Source organism: Pseudochaenichthys georgianus, chromosome 8 (assembly GCF_902827115.2).
Source record: "Pseudochaenichthys georgianus chromosome 8, fPseGeo1.2, whole genome shotgun sequence".
Taxonomy (NCBI): domain Eukaryota; kingdom Metazoa; phylum Chordata; class Actinopteri; order Perciformes; family Channichthyidae; genus Pseudochaenichthys; species Pseudochaenichthys georgianus.
In genome coordinates, this window is record NC_047510.2 from 17,187,227 (window position 1) to 17,211,897 (window position 24,671).

The 24,671-nt window shown below is 40.9% G+C and overlaps 1 protein-coding gene across 1 annotated transcript; it reads left to right on the forward strand.

The window, feature by feature from the left end:
- Positions 1-7,618: 7,618 nt before the first annotated feature.
- On the forward strand, positions 7,619-23,970 carry limd2 (LIM domain containing 2). Its single transcript, XM_034089041.2, has 4 exons — positions 7,619-7,934; positions 20,444-20,488; positions 20,734-20,870; positions 21,033-23,970. The coding sequence occupies exons 1-4, from the start codon at positions 7,932-7,934 to the stop codon at positions 21,190-21,192; spliced, it is 345 nt and encodes a 114-aa protein (XP_033944932.1). The 5' UTR covers positions 7,619-7,931; the 3' UTR covers positions 21,193-23,970.
- Positions 23,971-24,671: the final 701 nt, after the last annotated feature.

Genomic DNA, 24,671 nt, shown 5'->3' on the forward strand with positions numbered 1-24,671 from the left:
TTGCATTGCATTTTGAGTGATTTATTCAACAGTGAAACACCCATGATGTTTTCCGTCAGAATTGACCACCATAGAAAATGAATGGGTATGAGTGTATTATGTTCATCCTGCAGATGGAAAACATCTACACGCACACGCAAACACACACATTACGGGAACCTCTCCCTTTCTCGCGCTGTATGATACAATGTATCATACCTTCTCACAGGTGCGAGCTCTGTGCCCCTCGAGAAACACAAACCTCTCACTTTCTCGCGCTAAATGCACCTCCCATACTGTCTCAAGCAGTTATATTTGTGCCTGGCTCACATTTGACTCATTGACACAATGAGCAAGCGACCGATTAGGCGATTTTCTGTACGAGGGGCTCTGGACACATTTTTTGAACCAGATGAAGAGGAGATAGAGGAAGATGTCTCAGAAATGGAAGACAACAGCGATCCAGACTATGAGCCTACAACAGACCACGAAGAGGCACCTGAGAGAGAGGAGGGAGAGACCCCTGAGATAGAGGCCCCTGAGGGAGAGGCCCCTGAGATAGAAGCCCCTGAGGGAGAGGCAGGGCCGCCCCTCCCTACAGGCCAATCACGCAGGCTGCATGGGGCCCCGCCTTGCGCAGGGGGCCCCGCCCAGAGGGCCTCAGCTGCTGTGCGCAGTTCTCCGCTCAGTTCTCCGCGCACCCCCCGCAAGAGTGAGAGGTGACAAGGGGAGCACGTCTGTAACCCGACACCGTTGCAATGAATCGACATCTGACCAATCACGGCTTTGATACGGCCATTAGTGCAGGTGAAGAGATGTCGGTGAAGAGATGTCGGTGAAAAGACAGACCGAGAAGGAAAAAAAAAAAACATGAAGAAACTAGAGCATCACTCGAAGGTGGGTTATTGTATGAGTCAAATGTACAACTTGCGAATGTTGTATAAGTACAAATGTACAAATGTCAAAACTTTTGCCAATTGCCATATTAAAACATCAGCTGCAATTCACGACATGAAGAAGGCAGTCTCTGCATAGCATATATGGAGCTGCAGTTATTTCCAGCATTCTTTATTTACCATTCATTCAAGTATGCTATGCCTTTTATCTGCTAATGTACAGGGGGACGATACACTGTCTGTCTAGTTGGCTTACATAACAGTTAAAGTTTACAGCCTAAAAAACATGGAGCATTTTCCCCCTTGTATTCATTTTTATGTCAATTTGCACATTTCATGGTGATGCTCAGCCTCTCCCCTTAACTCCTAACAGTCATCATCATGTCAACCACAACGCAGAGAAATACTGATAGCAATGTGTGTTTAGTTGTTGATACATTGCTGACAGAGGGAACTACATTTGAATACAGATTTAAGAAATATCAGTTTTTGAGCATGTCATAAGCATGTTTTGTCTTGAATATATATCAACTATATTATAGTATTTATATTATTGAATTTATTATGATTATTATTATTAGTAGAAGTATAGTTTATTTGCATTAATTATATTTTAATCTTTTTGAGGCTAGTATTTGGCAGGAAATGCAGACATACAAGCACATTTACCATTTACCTCACTGTATAAAAAAGTAACTGTTGATAATAATAATAATAATAATAATAATAATAATAATAATAATAATAATAATAATAAACAGGAATTATATTTTCAAAGTAGCCTACGTTGTTTCCAAAATCTCACAATGTCGCTTGGGGCCCCAAGTTGGCCAGGGGCGGCCAGGGGGAGAGGAGCCTGAGGTGACATTCCACAATTTTGCATTGCCAACTATGTGCGTGAACACACGTGAACGCAAACACGCGCACACACGCACACACCTGTTCTGTTATGGTATATTTCTCTTTCAATAAATGTTCATTGAGGAAAACAGTATCAGTGTCTTATTTTTATTATTCATCACATTGAATGCTGAACTTGATGGGCCAGCCCAAACACTGGCTTGCTTGTATCAAATCAATACATCCCAGACATCATTGGAACGGGAAGAATATCAGCTACAACACTAACTAAAGCATTTCCATCTCCAGTAAACACAGCCTACATGGCAAGCATTTTTGTAATATACAGTAATGTAAAATAAGCACTATCTTTGAACTCACTGCCAAAAATAATATGAAATTCACCCCTGGTGTCATTCTGTCTGTCATCCCTTGATTCTACTTGCTTTGACTGTTCAAATGAGATGTCAACCATCAAAATTGGATTAGGGGTTCCAGAGATATCACTGTGCAAAACACACGGGACAATTTTGACCGAATATAGCATGGGAAGGGGGGTATGACCTAACGCAAGAGAAGGGTTAAGATAGTTCCGTTTGAGCAGTAATGGAGTTAACGTACGTTAATTATTAAGAGCTCCTGCCTTTGGCCACTGGGAGGCAGTGAACACCCATGACTTTAAGGTCGACCGTTAATTGTTTCTTTTTTAAATAATTAGCAGTAAGTGTTACAATAAAACCATCTCTGTGACGTTAGTAACTATCATTATGCATCATACTTTGTTAGCAGGTCATATATGTTGGGTTTTTGTCTAACTAGAGTCATTTCAGCTGTCAAATAAATGTATAGGGAGATATTGTTCAATAGTTTCATCTGAGTTGAAGTAGAGCAGCAGCACATTTAAATATTTGTCCGTCGTGTTAAGACTTATTTGAGAGACAGCAAGCGCATTTCGTGGCATCTGCAGGCAGTGGCAAGTCTTTCCGGCATATGCCACAGAGGCCGCTACTCTGTGGTAGCTGTGGCAAGTCCTTCCGGCATATGCCACAGATGCCACAACTTGCCGAGGCATCTGCCGCTGCTCAACGGGAGTTGCTACAAGATGCCAGAGTAAGAGAAGGTTTACTGTAGTTGCCACTCGCCTTCCGTGGCAAATGCAGCTATTTAAACCCGTATTTATCGTGTAAAATGTCGCTGTTTAGGCATGACTTTATCGAACTGTTCTGTACACAGGACTGATGTGCGATCTCTATTTTTCAAAAAGATTATACATTATCATTTCTATTCAATTTTACTTGGAGCATGGTTTGCTAAAATAAACAAACGTGCTATATATATGATGAAATATTGGCGAGTGAGGGTTGCAACGCCCTTGGCAATTGTCGCTTCTTGAGGGGAGTTTCCACTGCTACGATAAACCAGGTGTATGACGAGTAAAGACAAATAATTAACAAATAAATATCTGTATTGACACAGCAACGTGTACACTGGTGTTATTAGACTTGGCTACAGACTTAGGGCAGCTGTAACTGACTGCAGTTGCCACTGCTCGTGAGATGCTAAGTTTACTTTATAAATTAGGCAAAGGACTTATATTTGCCCCATGCCTTCAGCAGCGGCAGGCCATTCACTTTGATTTGATCCAGTTATGAAATGTCATCATTTCGACAATAAAGAAATGCTACATAAACGTTATCTTGCACGTTTTATCGAACCATCTCCGTTTCTAACTTTCAATATATTTAAAGGAATGGTCCACTCATTAGATAATTAATCAAAACTTCAGTATTTAGTGAAACGTTATGTTTAAACCATACCCTGAAGAAATCAGCGATATTCCCCGGTAAATAATGATTTTATAGCTCTTTTTTATCAAGACCTGTATATTCCGTCTGGCCGCCGCCATGTTTGCCATTTTCAGTAGTCACGTGATGGTCGTGACGTCATCCATGCGTTCACTTTGTCAACACACGGAAACATGGTGGAGTATTTCAGTTCGGACTCGTCAGCAGAGGAACAAGTTTTGACCAATGTGAAGAGATTGGATGGGGGAATTCATCCATACATATCAGTATGACAATACGACACCCACTGTCCTTAGACCCTCACATCGTACAAGGAAAAACTTCCGAAGAAAACCCACAGTTTAAAGGGAACATGGGAGAAACCTCAGGGAGAGCAACAGAGGAGGGATCCCTCTCCCAGGACGGACATACGTGCAATAGACGCCGTGTGTAAATTGAACAGATAATACATTTGCAACATAGGTAGTCCAAATGTTTGGAAATGTATGTGTGTATAATGGGAAGATGATATAAGATACTATATGTATGCATGTAGTACCACCCTTGCTAGCGATTCCCTCTCTAGTTTAGCATACTCAGCTTCGTTGTCCCTGGCCATAGAATCACGATTTTATGGGGCCGGAAAAACTGGGGGGAAATACACACTAGCCGGTACTACGCTATATGGAAAGGCCACCAAAAACTGTCCTGGCCTGGACGTTAAAACGGGGCTAGCCGCTGCAATGGAAATGCGCTATAACATACCTTATTCTTACTCCGAGCACTACTTCTGCTCCTCCGTCGCTTCACACTTGCAGAGGGCGATTTCTCTACTGGCCGAACTGGTGTCCTGGTCGGTGATGACACCAGAAAGACCGATGGTACTGCACAGTGATGTACCTGAACGCGTTCAATGAACGCGTTCATATTTTGGGCGAACGTGAACTGAACGTACTGTATTTCCGCTAGATGAACGTAATTGAGAACGCGTTCATTCTCAGCGCTGTATAACGGCGTTCAAAAGTGCGTTCATTCTCAGCACTGTATTATAACGGCGTTCAAAAGTGTGCCAGATTTCATGCCTTTCAGCCGAAAACCCAGTTAAAACACACCGTAAACAGGCTTCAAAATAATGCGGAAAACCACCCAATCTGGCAACAGCAAGCTGCCTGTGATGCGTACGCGCCTGTCACCCCTGGCTGTCGCACTAAAATATAAATATACTAAATATATCAGACTCCTCACAACAAACAATGTGGAACCGCGGAACCGGCGAGCATTGAATGAATGAATTAGTATGGACGAAGCCGAGAGCAGCTGGAGCAGCACTCGCTCAGAGTGAGACTCTACGGCAGGGGTGGGGAACCTCCGGCCTCCGGCCGTATACGGCCCGCGAGACAATTTGGTACGGCTCTCGAGGTAATTTATAAACACACGCAAAAAATAAAAAAAGTAAAGAAATCTAGACCGCAACAAAATTAAACAAGCGAGTGCCTGATTTTCCTGGCCAAGGTCAGGGTCCTTGAACACAACACGAGCCTAACGTGTCATCACGTGGTATATGTCTCGACTGACAGGGTTGCAGTTCTGACGGAGAGCACCAGAACGCCGCTCCAGCACTTCAGAAATTGCAGCACCGATAAGTCCATACACATGCCGCAGTTTCTGCGTGTCTGTGTCTTTAGTTGAAAGCCCAGTGGCGATCTGCTCATCTGTCATACTGATCAGACAGTCAATAACTGTGTTGTTATCATTAGCATCTGGTTTGCTAGCTATGCTAACGAATATAAGAAGCTTTGTCTACAACCAGTGAGGTAAAGGCACATCTTTATATGATCATTATAGTTATAAAAAAAATAAGAGAATACAGTAAACAGGTATAAAATACTATATGACAGTTATTAATAAAGAAGAATACAGTTTGAAAGGGTAGTGATTTGTCAAATATCCATAAATTAAAAGAAAATCTGCTTACAGTTGTGTTTGGGTGTTGAGAGATGTGTCCATAGATCTCCTAATGTTGCTCTCAAAGTGCAACAAATCTTCCCAGGGGAGCATGCCCCCCGGACCCCCCTAGAGGAGGTTAGGTCCCCCCCACTTAAACCATGTTCACATGGATAGGAAACTAAATACATTTGCACACATCTTGTGTCCATAAATTATCTTTCTGTTTTGGTGGTCACGCCACACCGTGCACGTGCATGCATACGCGAGTCATGGTGAGATATCTGGATGAAGAGGTTGCTTTTTCTTTGCACAGAATGAAATGAATGGGCTGTGATTTTAGTTTTTTAAGCAGAGGTCAATAACTTGTACGGCCCTCTGAGGATATTGTAAAAATTGAAATGGCCCATTAACATCGTACAGGAGACAAATAATAGCTCGCAGCAACGTATTGAAAAAAGAACTATGAACTATAAATTAGTTCATTTTTGAAACCATGAACTTTAGTTCAACATTTTGAATTATGAACTATGAACTGAACTAGTTCATTTTAAAATGTGTGAACTGTGAACTGAACTAGTTCATGTAGAAAGTGAACTTTCCCAACACTGGTACTGCATCTCCATTGAGTAATGGTTGTTCTTTAAATCCCATGTTATGTTTGATCATACTCTCAGAGTAGTCGTCCGGAAATGTGAAATGTTCGCTGCATACATGAGCCTGTAAATCTCTCGGTTCGGGCCGGCCACATTTCGCTAGCCACTGCCTCCGAATGTACTTCTTATGCTTACCTTTTGGCAACAGATGGAACCGAGCATTCCGTGGATTGTTCCTATCCGAATTATGGCAATATTTCGCGATACAGTGAGGCATATTTGAAGAGAGAAACTACAGTAAATAACATGGAGATCAACGTGTCTTCGAAAACCAAACGCATGGATTACGTCACGTCCGGGAAATGGCGGCGCCCACAGTGTTGATGTTATTTCGGTATATAATCAGTTTAAAATCACTGATAATGTCATCGGATTAAAAAAAAAAAAAAGAGAGAGAGAGAGAGACTGGTCTGTTTTATCGGATGATAAAAAAAATTAAATGAGTGTCATGAGCATACCATTCCTTTAAAAAGAGACCTCTCTCATCTGCGTGCGGGGGCGGGGCCTCACAGACATGCTGCTGCGCTGTGCACACAGTTCTGCCGGTAATGAATATTAGGATACATTTTGTGAGGAAACTTTTCCACCAATAATTCCAATAAGTATTCCAAAATGTATTCACTTCAGGTTTACGAAAGTAACTGTATTCGGATTAGTTGTTTATCAAATGTAACGCGAGCTGAATACAGTTAGGCTACTTGGTTTTTGTATTCTGATTACGTAACGCCGTTACATGTATTCCGTTACAACCCAACCCTGTGTACAGATCATCAGTCCTGTGTACAGATTCGATAAAGTCATGCCAAAACAGCGACATTTTTACACGATAAATACGGGTTTAAATAGCAGCATTTGCCACGGAAGGCGAGTGGCAGCTACCGTAAACGTTCTCTTACTCTGGCATCTTGTGGCAACTCCCGTTGAGCAGCGGCAGATGCCTCGGCAAATTGTGGCATCTGTGGCATATGCCGGAAGTACTTGCCACAGCTACCACAGAGTAGCGGCCTCTGTGGCATATGCCGGAAGGACTTGCCACTGCCTGCAGATGCCACGAAATGAGCCAGGCCCTACTGATTTATTTGTGTCATTCATAGATAGTAGAAATTGAAACCAAACGGAACTGTTTCAAAAACCAAAACAAATGTAGAGTTGACTCCATTACATACATTTGTATTATTTAGATAGTATTGTATATTTTCAAAGAAATAGAAAAAGTCCATACAAGGACATTGTCAATTTCATAGTATGCATGCACATGGTCCTGTATCATGATTTACTCCATAACATTGATATACTTTTTATTCTATATTATCTTGTTTTATTTTCACCCTGTCTTAAATGTATTGTCTATTAGTCTCACTTGTTTTTTGTGTTGCTTTTCTTTTTAAAGGGGAGCGGCCAAGATGGTTTCGGTCAAGGAATTGCCTCATCGTGATCGAAATGATTTACCCTATCAAAATATGATAGAATTTAATAGAATAGAATCATCAAAAGAGTACTTCTTCCACCACTAGTTCTATTGGGGAGGGATAATACACAGTGCCATCCTTGTTCGATTCTCAGCTGGGATTTGTCCGACAGTCAGTGAATGCATCAAGAGCAGACGAGAACCAATCGCGTGCGACATCCTGCTGAAGAAGAAGGAAAAAAAACGCTCTGTTGAAAATTGAGACGTGAAGCGAAGCAGAGGCTATAAACTAACCGGCATCTGGGCCAGCAGCGTCTGCAACAAAAGCCTCGCAAAAACCTGCTGAATGAGAGAGCAAATATCTACCTCCAGCAACTGAGTGAACAGACGTTTTGAGCTAGTGTGTGGCAGACAAGAAGCGCAGATGGTGAGTGTGTTTCACCGTGTGTCTGCAGCCTCCCCTCCCTCCTCCCTGCTCTCCTCTCTGCTTCTGTTTTTTGTGTGAGATGAGGTGAGCTGATGATGTCGGTCCGAGGGGGTTAGCTAACGGGGAGCTGTTTTCTTATACATGCGGTGGTGCAAATGATGGATGTTAATGCAGTGTAGGTAAAAGCTATCGTAAAGAGCCTTGTATGTTGAAATTAAGCAGAATTGAGCCCCCCGCCGTCGTGTTCTTCAAAATGCTAGCAGTGTGCTCTGCTTGTGTTAATGTGAATTAGTTAGCTATAGCTTGCTGGCTAATTAATACCAAAGGTGGTTTTTCAACCCAGTGAATAAAACATCAACCACAAATCACCCCTGCTAATGAGTTATATTTGTAACAGATAATTCATTTCAATTGTAGGCTACTCCCCAATCAGCCGATTCGTAAATTGATTTTGTGTTTTTAATATCATGTGCCGTCATTGTATGTTGTTGTTTTATTCAAGCAGCAACCTAAGCTGCTGGGTTTTTTTGTTCTTGAAAATGTAGGCTCCGATCTGTCCCAGTGTTACATAAATGTCTTTAGTAAAGCATGTATACACACACAGAGGTCTGTACTAGGAATGTAACCCAACAGACCCCAAACAAATGATGCATACAAATTAAGGCTAAATCAATTGTATGGCTATTTTAAATTTAGCCAGCAGTACCGTAGGCCTATGATATACTTGAAATCTTAAGCTTGTTGTCTTGGTTATAAATCTTTTCCTACTTTTCATCTTAATTTACAGATAATATCTAATCTGAAAATCTGGTTATTTACATCAAAATTAAAATTATGACAGTATCCAGGTTTCTGATCATCTCTCTCAGCCACTCCCTTCTGTACCAACACAGACTGATGAGGAACCTAAGTGTGGTCTTCACATGCCACAGTATACTCTAGCTATATGCATACATCTGGGTTTAAAACTAGGATAAAATACTCCAAATAACAGATCACAACTGGGAGACCAAATTCAGTGTGTGAAATACTCTCCTAAGATTGTCATCTAAGTAATATCAAATGGACAATTGTATTAAACATCTATGTAAATCAGCAATGGTTTCAAAACTATCACCAGTTGGAAGCAAAACATGTGTTTTTTACAAATCTCTTGCCTGTGCTTGTGTTGTCGACTAGTTTACAAACTGCTCTGTGGTCTGGTTGAACCACATTGTATCCATCCAGCGCACCACATTTACAGCAGTCTCTCATTTTAGCTCTGGCATATGGCGGTAAGGCTTAAGTAAATGGTCTTTTTCATTTCCTGCCACTGCCAGTGGGCTGCCTGAGTGTAATTTCAGTCTGGGTTGACAGCACAGATTGACACCCTGCTCTGCTGGTTGATTTACGTCACTATTTTTGGTGGATTTGAGAGGCTGTTGCTGTAATTGGAGTTTTTGTCCAAGATGATTAACAAACAATGCAGATCTAGGCAAAGCACGTTGTACAAAGCTGTGGTTAGGACAAATAGCATTTATTTAGTTTGACCATATGCTATGATTACAACAAATTACCATTAACGACACAAAACCTGATTTGCTGGGCTCGTCAAATGGACCACATAAGGGGAGGGGGGATTTTTCCTGCTGTCAGATGTGCCCAAAAAATGGGTCGCCAGCAGGTCTAGCGATAGAGCTGCAGGTCAAAACGTTCAGATTAATAGTTGTATTGTATAGTCAGGGTGGTTGTGTGAACAAAGATACACAAGGCCTACTTCATGCCTGCAGAAAATCTATGTTTCTATGTGTTATTCAGTGGAAGCACTAGTTTTGGCTGCATTGTTCGCGTCAGCTGCACATGAACACCACATTGAGGTTCTAGTCTTTAGACAAATCGTCCATTTGCTAATTTGCATTATTTGGCTCCAGTGTTTCTGCCAGCCCTGGGCTGAGAGGGCGTCCACCCCGAGGGGGGGGTGTTTTGAAGTTTGACTTGAGCCGTCCCTGATACTGTCTTTTTACGTTAGTGAGTCGGATCATTTGGCTCAGCTCTCTTAAAGCGCCGGCTGTTTCGCTCCCAAACGGCTCTTCATGTTACCACAGTTTACCACGGAGCCTCAGTTTCGCCGCTGCGAGGCTCTGGTGCTCGCCGCTCACGCGCGTGCTCCACTAACCCCCCCCTCGCTCATCGCGTCCAAATCGCGCACGTTCTGTGTTGTCCTGTAGCACAAGGGTTCCCAACCGCCGGTCCGCGAAATAGCTGTGAGTTTATCGTAATTTTTGCAGAATTATAAATATATAAAAATATTTTATCATAATATTTTTTTATATTTTTTTTATTTTCGCACCTATACCAGTCATATTATTTCATCCAGTAGCCTAGTTCATCTTTCACCAGAACCGTTGAAAATGGCTTTTATGATGTTCCGAGGGATTCGGCGGCTCAGGGTCTCATCCTCTTGTGCGCATGAGAAAGTTCGCCAAGTAGGAAGAGGAGCGCACAGGAGACAACCCCTTCATTGCAGACTGTTATGTTTACGTGGGGAAATGGCAGTGCATACATTATTTGAGATATATTTCAAACTCGGACTTCATTTTAAGGACATGTCGGCCAGGGGTGTAGAGCTATTTGTTTAAGCACCGGATTGGCAAAACAGGAGAGTAAACCAGTCTGCCTTGATCTATGAATTCATGTCCGGGACTCTCACGGTATCTGCTGCCCGCAGCTGTTTTATAGAAGGAAAACCTCCTTCACTTCATGAAATGGCTGCAGCATCAGGAGGCAGCGGGACGTGTAACTCCGCCTCTGAGAAGTAAAGCACCAGCGGGTAAAGATGTGCCTTTTTACGCACCGCCTTCGCTGTGTTTACCTTCATCAGAACAGCGAGTGACTGCAGGCTACGTGTTAACCACACACACCCCTACACACATCGAACTGCCCGATTACTCCCCCTTTTATTAGTTTTATGAAGTGTGTGTGTGTGTGTGTGTGTGTGTGTGTGTGTGTGTGTGTGTGTGTGTGTGTGTGTGTGTGTGTGTGTGTGTGTGTGTGTGTGTGTGTGTGTGTGTGTGTGTGTGTGTGTGTGTGTGTGTGTGTGTGTGTGTGTGTATGTGTGTGTGTGTGTGTGTGTGTGTGTGTGTGTGTGTGTGTGTGTGTGTGTGTGTGTGTGTGTGTGTGTGTGTGTGTGTGTGTGTGTGTGTGTGTGTGTGTGTGTGTGTGTGTGTGTGTGTGTGTGGCGTCTGTCCGACACCGTCATTTGTTTTCAAATGACCATGAACAGTAATTTACACACATCTGGCTAACTCCATAGGTATATGCGGGTGTTCCCATAAGAAGTTAGTTTAATCTTAATCTCGATGTAGTGCTGAGTGCACCGGAACGAACGACACTATCATAATATCTTCTGAAAACAAATGCCAGTGTCACACAGACACAGACACACACACACACACACCGGCGACCGGACATCTCCTTCATAATGCGCCTTCTCCTCGTTTTCCCAGCATTCACTGGATTATCCGTAAATCATACAAACAAAACCAAAACGTTGATTTATCTGTTTTCTCGTTTTGGTTTAAAAACTGAATAACGTCGGCTTTTTGGTTTTCCGAAAAACCAAAAAACAACACTGGTTATTCTTTAAACGCTGTTAATATGTTTTGGATGCATATTGTTCTAGTATTTGTTCAGGCTGTTACATACAATTAGCCTCTGTTGCTACCTGCTGGTGGTGAGTAAATATTAAAATCAGTTCAAATTGACAACCGGTCCATGATTTTTTTTTTTATGGATCTGCCGGTCCTTGGCACAATAAAGGTTGGGAACCCCTGCTGTAGCAGGCACCTTCGATGTCGGGGAAACTATCTTCAATACTCCGAAAAGAATCCCACCAGACTCCTTTGCCCCTCCAACAGAGGGATGTCCTTGTCCTTTTTCCTTTTCGTCATTTCAAGCGATAAAAACTCTCGATCTTCTCTCAAATTATTAATATTTTTGGACTCCCTCGGCTCACGTTCAGGGCGTCCCGAGCTGAATAAGGGGCCCGGGCGTCAAATGACGTCAAGACGCCCCTCTGGCGAAACGCTGTTTGGCTCCTAAGGGCAATGGTAAATACTTAAAACATTACCCTCACTGTCATTTGTTTGATATAAACATTTTCTGACATGGTTCACTGCAGTCTACTGAAAATCACATCTCTGATAAAGCTTCAGAACATTAGCATTAATACAGATGTCCAAGCCCATCACTCCCCCCCTGTATTTGTGTGAATATTTTCAGTATAAATTGTCTAAACAACAACCATGCATTCCCATTGCTTTGCCTCTCTGTGGCTGTCACCACTGATCTAATGCAGGCTCTCTGCTTTGAAAGCACCTTAGGGCGGACTGTTTAGATAGACTCAGCCAGTAGAGTATCGTCCATGAAAAGACAATATCCTAGAGTCACATTTTGAATTCTACAGAGCTTTGGAAATCTACGCACTGTAACTTAAATGATCCACATATATCTGGGAAATAACTACAAAGACAACCTTATTGGTGAAACATTTCTGAATTCCCTCGTTCCTACATCTTTCATTGTCCGAGTCAGCAACATCTAAGTGGGCTGTAAAGAAGTGTTTGATGAACATATCTCTCATTACAGAGAGTTTTTGCATGCGAGTTTCTTTTAAAGACACGATAGGGCATGTTATTCAGAGTTCCAGTCCCAAGAATTGGGTTGTACACACACTAAATCCTTCAGTGTGTGATAACATCTGATCAGAAGAAGCACTTGAGGCTGTTTCTTCTCTAGCTTCAGCCAGTTGCAAAAGCCAGCAGCCTCTTACGCTGTCAAGTCACCACAGGCTCCTCAGCACATTCTTTTACAGGCCATCACTGGTTTTGTTCTTTATCGTTTTAAGATGAAAACATAGACAGACCAGCTGTTACACAATAACAACACCAACCATTTGTTATTATGGTCATTGCAGGTGTGGTTTAGGAGCAAAATTGATAAATATTATGCATTGTTTCTTTACAAACACATGTTGTATTTTGCTCTGACTTTATTAGTTGTATCTGAATTTACGAGATATGTTAGCATGCAATTAGAATGATCTTTGACACAAACGATCAGAGAACTTAGTGGTTGTTCTTGATTGTGCCCTCAGGCAGCTTCTTCAAAGAAATGAAAAGGACTCACTGAGCAAAAGTCTGTCAGCAAAACTCATAGTGGTGCAGAACTTATTTTCCGGTGAGCAAAAGTTGCTGACTAATTAAACGTTAAAGAAAGCTGTATAATCTTCGCTTTCTGAAAGGGCAGCAGCTTCTCAGCAATGGGTTGAATATGATATCATCTTAAGTGTTTTGCATTTGCTCAAGTTCGCCTTTTTATATCAACAAAAGGTTCATGCCTTTCTTATGATCTTAAAAGTAGTCTCGACCTGCATCGATTAGGTTGATTTAAATACTCTATGAAGTACTTTCTCAAGCAAAAACTCTGTTAACGGGAGATTTTTCACTGTTTTCTGACATTCAATTGATCAGAAAAAAAATGGTAATCTATAATGAACATTTTTAATAGTCACAGTTTTTGACACGGTTTTTACAATTGAGCACTTTTGGGCTCTTGTCATACTTCAACAAAAACAAGTGTTTGGCATCAGCAGACTAAGAAGACATGCAGACATTTGAAACACTGTGAAGCTAAAAAAACGGAAGCGAAGTACTGACGGACAGAATTCCCCGACATACTCCAAAATATGATTACTGCGAACCAGTGTGGCAATCCTCCATCTGCACTCTCAAAGATAATTTCATCCTACTCTCATCAACAGAGCCTGTCAAGTTTCAAAACCTCAAGCAATACGCACTTCAACACATAAAGGTTTTGTAATTATCCACATTCCAATCCTGAGTATTATTTTCTCCCCAGGCCCCTCTTTGACTTAACTTGCTGACATGTTCGGTGTTATTGATGGCAAATTGCTTTCAAGGGGAGCCTATATATCTTAACTGTAGGGTTGGGTATCGTTTTAATTTCCACGATTCTGATTCTGATTCCGATTCCGATTCCACTTTTCGATTCCGGTTCTTAACGGTTCTCAATTCCGATTCTTTGAGGGGCAGGGTAAAAAAAATGATGCATGCTTCTTCCACCAAAACAATTACATTTATTCGAGAAACTTTTACACAGGTTAGTTTACAGTAATATTCACATTAATCAGTCTGTTTATATTCACTGCTATGTAACTGTAACCTGAGAACCACTGAAGCTACAACAGTCCAAATTTTAAAGAACAGTTCTTGTTGAGAAAAACAAGCATATCTGCCTCTCGGGCATACCGGGAAGAAATGTTTGAACATTTTAAAGTAAAATGCTTCAATCTGGTGCACTTTGAGCAGAATTACTAGAGACTAGATCTAGGGGGTACAACTCTAAACACCAATATGAAAAAGATCGGTTTACATTTTAATAATTAAATAAGTATGTGAACATAACCAATAACCTACCATAGCCAATAACAAATACATGTAACGTATTTTATTTTTGTTGTTCATTCATATCTTATTTTACTATTTTATTTATGCATATGTTTTTATCTCCAGTTTAAAACGATATGTCTGGTTTACTGTCCTATAGTATACATTGGAATGATTTCAAACCTGTTTTATCCCAATAATTATAAAGGAGTGCCTTGGAAATATGTGTTTACATAAATTGTGATCAAAACGTTTGAGACCCACTGAGATAACTTAGACTAAAGTGAACTATCTAAACACTCAGAGTCCTTTTACCTCACTGAGCCTCTCAGTCTGACTGGAGAGGACTCTCCCTCCACATCATTGTAGAAAAATCTTCTTCTTCCGTTAGAGCAGCTAGCACCAGATTCTAATAACAACAGCGCCCTCCCTCTCTCCCACGCTCACTCGCACTTTGGCTGTGAGCTGCGGGTGCCAGATAAGCCAACATCCCCCATTTTCATCACTTACAGCGCCCGTACAGGGCAAATGAAAAGTGTAACCGGGATGCAAAGGGTGTTACATTTACTTAATTATGAATGTTGTTACATCAAGGCCGAAAATTAGGATGAGCACCAACGGTCAAAGAAAAATAATAATTCTCCCAGAGCTGTCAGCGCAGCGCCTCCACAGATCTGGCGCCCTAGGCGAACATGGTTACGCTGTAGGAAGTGTAGGTACAACGCTACATTTCCCGCCCCGCCGCAGTCATACAGTAGGCTACGGAGAGCGTCGAGAAACATTTCCTCAGGCATCGAAAAGCGGAACCGAAATTCACATTTCTAAATGATGCCGTTCGAATCGAAATGTTGGAACCGGTTCTCGGTACCCAACCCTACTTAACTGTAGCAGCTGTTTAGTTGTTGGATGGATGGTGCCATGACTTGCAGGTCCAGAAAGTGCAATGCACAATAGGGCTGCACGATTTTGGAAAAAAAAAAATCGAATTGCGATTTTTCTGACAAATATTGCGATTCTATTTATGATATTTGTTTTTAAGCGACCCAACGGAAGTTTATTGTAAAATGCGGCCATATCTCCGGCTAGGAAAGTCGCATCAACATGCTCCCGTCTCTAGCACCCCCGTAGCCCGAGCTACGAGTGAAAGAACGAAACTTAACTTATACATGAAACTTCCGTTGGGTTGCTTTAAGGTCAAGCTTCAGTTTAAGATTCACCCTGCAATAGCAACATGTGATGGAGCATTACTAACCTGACCCAGATGGGTTTGTTTCACCAAACCATCTAGGAAAGCTCCATTGGAAGCCATTTGGAAAGGGCAGGCACTTTCAAAAATACTTGGCAGGTGATTGGATCAATCTGTCTATCACCTTCTACCATGGGCCACTTCTGATTGGTTAACAATGGCTGGTACATGTGGAGCACAGCACTTCTGATTGGTGTGGATGACTGACACACAAGAAGAAAAAAAAATAATCGCAGGCTTTGCGATTTGATAATCGCATCATTTCAAATTTCGATTTAAATTCGATTAATCGTTCAGCCCTAATGCACAGCAGGCTGCTTTTCTGCAAAAACACATTTAAAGGGATGGTTTGGATTATTGGAAGTGAAGTTGTTTGAGGTACTTGGTCATAGTCAGTGTATTACTACAATAGATGATGGTTGGGGCGTCCCAGTTGGGAGAAGCACACAAGTTACACATAAAACAAGCTAACTAATTGATCAGTCACAGACTGTGGTAAAATGTGTGTTTTTGTTTTTTGGATAGACTAGGTTTTGATGCTGTCCCCTGTTTCGTTGTGTTTTTTGAAGTATGAGTTTCTCCAAATTTGTTATGCTGTTTTAACATTCTTATGTCCCAACAAATAAAAAAATGAATTCATTTCTAAAAATAAGGAATGAGAGAGAGTGGGAGCCTTGTTTTGGAGTAAGGACATAAGACCGTTGTTAACATAGCGCCTGCCTTTCCTTCTAGGGGCCTGTTGCAGTGAATCGTGCTCACTGTGTCCTGAGTGATGATCAAGTGTGAAGATAGGGGGTGGTTGTCTAATTGTGTAGTGGTTGTCTAATTGTGTAGTGTCCATCAGCACAAGGAACAGAGGAGTTACTGCTTCCCTTTTGAACTATTTATGAACATGTTGACCTTTCACCCTCATAGTATGAGCTGTTCTAAATGGCTGTGATGTGCGTCAGCAGATAGCCTTTGTAAACTCTGAGATTTGGACAAGAGGGGTCTGGTTCGTAGTTTTGGCACTTGATTTGCTTGCATAACAATGAAGGACTTGGACATATTATTCCAAAGTTGTTGTGTAAACTACTCTGCCTATTACATCTTTTACAGATTTTAAAAGAATAATGACATTTATCTCCCGTCACATGGTGGGTGGTCTGTGGCCTTAGGGAGAAAGGAAGTGAGATTTGTGACAGTAATTGGATCCCTCAGCACAAAAGAGTAAACCCAGACAGCTCGTTTAGAGCTAAAGAGGATCTGTTAAAGGACATCCTCAGAAATACACATATTAGCTTTTAGCTGAGAGGTAGATGAGAAGATTGATGCCATTCTTGTGTCTGTAGAGTAAATATGAAGCTGAAGGCCAGCAGCTAGTTTATTCAACAGGGCATACAAACTAGAAGGGAAATGCAACAGCGAGTTATGGTTTTACAGTGAGGATATGTTCCCTACTTATCCTTCAAGGAATTGCTGTGTTTTCTCCTTTTCAGTCGCTACGCTAAGATAAGTGCCCGTTGGTTCTGTAGCTTTATATTTACATTACAGACAAAAGAGTGCTATTGATAATTTCCCCAGGCTCAGGAAGATCGTGAAAAGACATGTATCTCCAAATGTCAAAGTATCTTTAAAAACCTTATAAATAAACAAAGGAAACTTGGCCCTATTCTACCAAACAAGTCTGGGTGGTTGCAATATGAACCGACTTGTGCAGGTGCGATTTCAAATTGATGCTGTGAGGTAAGAGTTGAACCTCTGCGGCAAGTAGATTTCAGCACTTGTGTGAAAGTGGTCTTTGTTTGGTAAGAGACACCGCTCTCCAGCTGGCTCTAGCTTCTAGCACAGTGGTATGTCAAATTGCTTCACAGTTAAAACTGTGTTTAGCATAGCAAGCAGTGCTAATGAACTACACTACAAACCTCCTTTATTTCTGTTTACATTGAACACCTTGTTCTGTGTTCATGAAGGCCCCTCTTCCCACTCACTGGTGTATTTGGGTATCTTGTGTCTCTTTTATTAGTCAGGAGGAGTCTTGAGCTAATTTGTGAGTTGATCATAAAGAGATCATAAATCAATGTTTATTCACTCTGCAACTAAAGCATTCATACCGAATAAGTGGTTGTTTGCTTTAAGTTGAAAGTCAGCTTTGACTTTAGCTGCTCTGTCACTGTGGGGACTATGCAAGACAGAGGAAGACAGATGTGTCATAACAACTTCCTGCCACATTTGAGCTGTTTAGCGGCAATTGAGACTCATGCACATATATGGTAAAAGAAGAGAAGATGGCACAACCTCATCTGAATTCTTCCAGGATGCCTGTGTGTTTATGTGCGGAATGCATGCCTACCTCCTAACATGGTAACAAATCTTGCTGAGTTGATGGCAATAAACATTGGCAGTTTTGAGCCTTCAATCAGGTCTGTTTTTAAATGTTTTGGCCGCATTCATTTCATGATTTCACATGTACAAATATAGCCCTTATCGACCTAATTTCCTTCCTTTTACAGACTCTCACTGATGTTAACCTCCACTACGAAGAGACTGTGAGAACTTTACACATTCCAAGTTTCATAAGAGTTCAAATTATGTTGAGAAGATCAAAGTCACGTGAGCTCAGCGGCAGCAACAGGAAGTGGTAGAGCATGCACTCTTCTAGATAACCAGCAAAGTGTGACCTGTCTGCTAGCTTAGCAGCAACATATTTACTGAGCTCAGGACAGAGGCATCCGGGATGAGGAGAAGTCAGTTGGGATATGATTGCATCTACAGGAAGCTGCATGGCCTCACTTAATGAGCCAATCGTTTCATAAACATGTCATCCGGTTCTCATAAGTGTCCACAACGGCCTCGCTGCTCAGTTGTTAAGTGGTGCATTAAGGTAAAAGGGTCAGATAACGTTCAATATGAGACAACAAACATCTGCCAACCAATCTCTGGTTATATTGGGCTGCGAGAGATGTTACACATCAGCGAGCAGGACCGCTCTGTCAGCATGGATCGTGTACTTAATACTCATTGAACATTTTTGTGCTGATCATGGCAGTGACGTCTTTCGAAGAGAGGTTGACCAATCACCGAGCTGAAATAATGGTGTGCCCATATTTGGAACGCAGCGCTTGTTTTTTGTCAAGTGTTAGATTCAGCCTTAAACATACAAACAGTCAAATGTTAAATGTTAGGGGGGGATTTTCTCATTAAGAAGAAGTATCTTGATTGTTAAGATGTTTATCTTGCTGTACTCATTAAAACCGACTTCTATGTATATGGGATTAACTGTCAACTATAGATATACTAATATAACATTTAAATCAACTTTGAATGTGAGTGTTTACCCCTGGGTTTCTTCATTGAACACTAAAATGGTCATACACATGCTCATTTCATCACTAGGGGCGGACAATTGATTTGTTAATTCATCACAAAGCAAGACCTTTCACAATCAAAGAGTGATGGAGCTAAGTATCTCCTTCTCTCTGCAGCTCTGTCAGCAGCCCTTGAACCCCCTCACCCCACCTCCACCACTTCCTCCTGCTCCAGCCAAACTGCCTTACATAACAGGGTTTTAGCAAAGTCTGCAGTGGACTTTTCCCCTGCCTGAACAGAGGCTGCCCTTCTTCCCCACACACTGGCCTTTCTATGGTGGTTACCATGTACATGCCTGAATGTCTCTGGCTGTTTATGATCTGCTTGAACTACCTTTTAGCCCAGCTGGACGATGTGGCTGTTCTTGCTGCTGCAGGGAGGCTCGTGATAGTGCAGGCTTTTTTTCTTCTTTTTTTAACCTTCTTAACATTTCGAGCGCCTCAAGGGGAAGTCTTTCAATTCCTCCTGTCATCAGAAACCAAACTGTAATTACCAAATACCAACAATGTGCAGGAAAATGTGGTGACCTATGTTATATGGCAGCCAGAGAATTAAAGTAAACCTACAAGTGAAATACATGCTTTCTTATGTTTGCCGATTACAAAGTTACGATGATAAAGAGTGGCAGACTAGGTGAATGTGTCTTGGTACTTCACTGTGAAATCTCTGGCCATTTCTAAGTGACTTCATGTGATGTTGCCCTGTGAATTGTCTTAACTGGAAGACTGGTTCTGAGCTGTTCTGCTATGTTGAGAGCAGCCCCATGCAGAGTGTCCCACAGCGCAGCTCACATGCCCAGACAGAAGGCACCTGATCCGCTCCCAGGGGTGCAAAGTGACAGATGGAGCATAGATGGATAGAAAGAGGCGGGGGGTGCGAGATTTAATTGACAATACCAACACAGGAATAAAGGTAATAAGAGGACAGTGAAAACGATTCTTCGGCTCTTGTGACGTTCTTCTGTTGCTTGTTAACTATGAACTACATATTTTTGGAAGCAGACTCAGAAGATAGTATCACCCAGGTTTCCTTTCGAAAAAAACAATTTTGGATTAATGTAGAAAACAGGCTCTTAAAGCATAAATGTTATGGCCAATATCCCTAATATTTGACTATAAACAAAGTACACCATGGACGCATGACTGCAACATGACCACCACTTAAGCTTCCAATGTGTAATTTGATTAGTGCATTTACCTCTTCTACAAAAGCCTTTCCTCCTAGCATGATAACTTGATCTAAGTTGGAAAGTTTACGAGAGTGTGAAAATATCTTAAGCTTTTCTTAACCAAATACCTTATTTTAACAAACTTCATTCGATGGGTTTAAAAATGATCATTTGTTTACAGGTTTTAAGACACAATGCTGCAGAAACTATTCATTAAATATCCTCTAAGAACATAACAGGCATAATTTCACACATTTGAATACATTTGTTTACCCGTTTGTTTTTCTGTTCGTTCATCCAGGACACCAGGAATACCACTGAAGAGAAACCTGTCCAGCGATCCAAGGTAAATATAAGCATCGCCTGTCTCTTCTATCTCATTCCTCATGTGTATGCTCTGATCTTTTTCTCTGAGTGTCACTCTTGCCCCACTACACATTCATCAGCCTTTTGATCTCAAACAGAGTAAAGGAACTCTTTCCTGGGGTTTGTGTCTATTGTAAATGCCAGCTTTCATCTCACTGAGCATGGAGGCCTAGAACACTGCCTGTTTGTGTGTCTGGTCGTAAATCTGTATGTTTATGTGCTCAGTCCTTCAGCTTTAAGACCCAAAAGGAAGTGTGTTCATCATGCGAGAAGACCGTCTACCCGATGGAGAGATTGGTTGCCAACAACCTGGTCTTCCATTCAACATGCTTCTGCTGCAAGCACTGCAACGCCAAACTTAGGTAAATGTCATTACTATTTTTGGACTAAAACGTAGTCATTTCCCCGGATGGTACGGGACCTAATCTTTCCCGTGGTGTTTTCCTGTTTGTTGACATTACTTTCTTCTTCTCCTGTCACCTTCTGGTTTTTATATAACTGTTGTATTCCTTCTCTCCCTGCAGTCTTGGAACCTTTGCAGCTCTTCAGGGTGAATTTTACTGTAAACCCCACTTTCAGCAGCTGTTCAAAAGCAAAGGCAACTACGACGAGGGCTTCGGACGCAAACAGCACAAAGAGCTCTGGACCGCCAAGGAGGGAGATAATCTAACAAAGACGGCATAATGATACCGGCCTGTGTCCCACTCCATCCATGCCTCTTCTTTTCCTCCTCCTAACACCTCCAATACATCACGATGAACACATGCCTCATATGCTGGGGCACTGTTAAATCACCCACGCGCTCACTCACTTTTTAAATACCATCAAAACAGATACAGGCACGAACAAAAACAGGAAATGACTGGCCAGTCGTTATCCATACTATTTTACAAATAATTTTTTGGGTTCAATTTAATTGATATCTATATTTTCCTTTTTTATTCCCCAATTTCCCGTTTGGAGTTGGTAGTTGATTGTGACCAAAAGCCTTCCCCGAAATGAGGAGTATAATACAAATAATCACTTTTCTTTTCGTATTCTTTTGAAGAATTTGCACCGTTTTATTTCCTTTTTAATAAGTCAACTGTATGCTCAGGCAAACATTTCAGAGGGGCTAAAGAGCATCCATGTTTTGCAGTCGAGTATACACTCAGGTCAATTTTCACCCAATGATTTAAAAAAAAAAAAAAAAAAACAACACATAGTTTCACTTATTTAAAATACACAACTCATAATAATACTCCTCGATATTGTGACTTTGCTGTCAGTCATGTCAGTTTGCTAGGTTTCACATATTTGAGGAACAAACAGGGTACAGAGTACTGTAGAGTAACCTCGCACATCAGCAACAACTCACCTCGTTTTAGTTCCATCATTGTTCGCTTCATCTTGTGGTTTGTTCTTATGTTACTGACCACTGTTAGTCTTATCCTTGCATGTTGGGATGACTGGGTCTTAATAGCCTTATCTTATGACTGTATTGATCTTTTGTGTCGTGAATGATTTTATGTGTTTCATTGATGCATAGCTAATCACATTTTAAGGTTTTTGAGAAGCGCCTGAGTTTGGATTTGATTAATGTCGTGGCATAAGATAATCCTCTCTGAGCTTTTATTGATGGTGGAAATTTTAATGGAATTCTCAGTTTGTGTTTTGTATACTATCTGTACGTAGAGCTGTAGTTTGTGATTAGTGAACATTCCCCACCTTACTGTACTCTCGTCTTGCACATATGACCACACATGATCACCGGACAAGATAATCACAGGGAAACTGAGGCCTTGTCCGTAAATATCCCTCACTCCGGCAGGTAAAACATCTTGAGAGGAGCTGTAAACATTTGGTTGAATTGATTATTACATTTGTCACAAACCAGGTTGTTGAAGGACAGAGCTTACGCCTTGCAGGAAACCACAACATTTTATTCCCTCATCATTTCATCAGTCAGTTGTTGTTGTTGTCTTGTTGTGATTTCTCCCTGTGTTGTATTTGAGAGTGCTCATATAGCTGGACAGTTATTTTATGGTGGTCATAGAGGGATCCAATATAGTCAGTGTCATCGTTTTGTTACCCCAGTAAGTGTGGACAGGTTTCCTTTTTAAATAAATGCCTTTCTGTTCTAATCTCCTGTCTTATTAGCTAAATACATCTTAGCGCCTGGACCTATTTCTTAGTAATGAATTTAAAGAAGGTGGCTGAGGTAGGGTTTGTCACAGTATTAGTCCCCACTGTGCTGCATGCTGCATGCAAAACCCATTGCGGAGCACCCCCTGCTGGGGAGAGTGTGACAGTAGTGTCTAGTGAGAGAGAAAGAAAAATGACTTGCCCCTCAATTCAACTTAGCCTTTTATTCAAAGTTTTTGAAAACGTTGCCTCTGTCTCCAGTGCAGCTACTGCACTCCAGAGATTTTTATTTATTTTATTTTATTCCAAAAAGAGAATTTAACCACATTACACACTATTTACTCTTTATATTTCATTCTATACAAAGAATGAGTCAAAAGCACTCAAATATCTCATAAAAGGAAAATGTCCGAATACCACTGAGACTTGTCTTACACTTTAATGACACAAAATGTAGTTTTTGTGACTGAAGGTTTACTGTGAATTTCAGCATGCTGTGCAGAATTGAAACTTAACTGAAACATGGATGGATATATCTGCTACTTTCTTTCTTTCTTTCTTTTAAAGAGAAGCCTTAGGAATAAATTGCTGACCTTATTACTTTTTCAAATGAGCACACACCTTGACGAACACATTTCCTAATGCCTTTTCAGCAACAGACCAGTTTAGTTTAGAGGCCCACTCTTAAACATAAGATGACGTCACTCAACCAGCAGCCATTTCCTCCATCTAACCTCTTCTTATCCACATAAATGTACAAAGTTCTGTATTTGACAATGTATATTTTACAATATAAAATGGTCATCTGAAACCCTGAGAATGCTTTAAAATCAAGAGTAATGTATCTAGAAATGCTGTCTTTGTCATTCTCTGTAAGCAGTTCGCCAAGGTACAACTGCAGAATCTGTGAATTGCAACTTCTCAGTTTAGCAGACTCTTAACGCTGGTGCCAAGAGGCTCAGGTGAATGATTGCAGACTAACGTCATAAATGTTAAACCTGTGAGTCATTTCATTTTTGTGCTTATGTTGTTGAGGACTTACGTTTCAATGCTGTTGTCAACGAGACATTTTAAATGTATGCATCTATGAAAATGTATTCTGTGTTACAGACTTGACTTGTGGATTGAGGTGGCCTTACAGCAAAAGGACGCTTGGACTGTTTTCAGTCGTTCTCTTCTCCCTTCTCTCTGTTACTTAATTTGTTATGAAAGTGTAACATTTTAAAATGTAAGCGCCCCCCTTTCTACGCCTCTATACACAATCATTTTGTGCATTTTATTTCTTTTTCTTTTTTACATGCTTTTGGAGAAAAAAAATAAACGCTGGTGTTGATTTAACTCAGTGATGTTTGTGTTTTAATTAATGTAAAGAAAGATACATCCTTGAATTCCAAGGACAATAAGGACTGAATCTCTTGATGCGAGAATATGACAATGTCCAGCTCTTGAATTGTGAAATTCTTGTCAGTTTATTTCTACTTTTAGACGCTTTATAAATTCCGATTTTGGCTTAACCATTCATGGTTCCTGCTTCCCCATGTGCAGATTTGCTGACATTCTGAATGTGTCCCTTTGGGTTCTGAGTAATTAGATTTGTTTAGAAACCAAACAATAAAGAAAAAAAAAGTGATAAACCTGTGATAAAAATGTCCATTAGTTGCAGTCCTATAACAAACTGTTAGAAATTACTTAATCTAACTACAACAGTAAAATCATGCTTTAACAAATGAATTAGTAATGATAATATAATGATATCTTATTGCACGAGGACATTTTTCAACATTGAGTAAAGTCGTTATTTTTATTTTTTATACTTTTTAATTTTAGCTTCCATAAACCTCATACTATTTTTTTCATTTCTCTATTGATCTGGAACTTGCTACAACATACAAATTATCCCAATGTGGACCAATACAGGCTTATTTTACATTAGACCTTAAATGAAGATTACTTGTCAATGCATGTTATATACTTCTACCACAGTATTTATGACAGTATATATACTTTTAGATCTTTCATTTTATTTTGCAACAACAAAG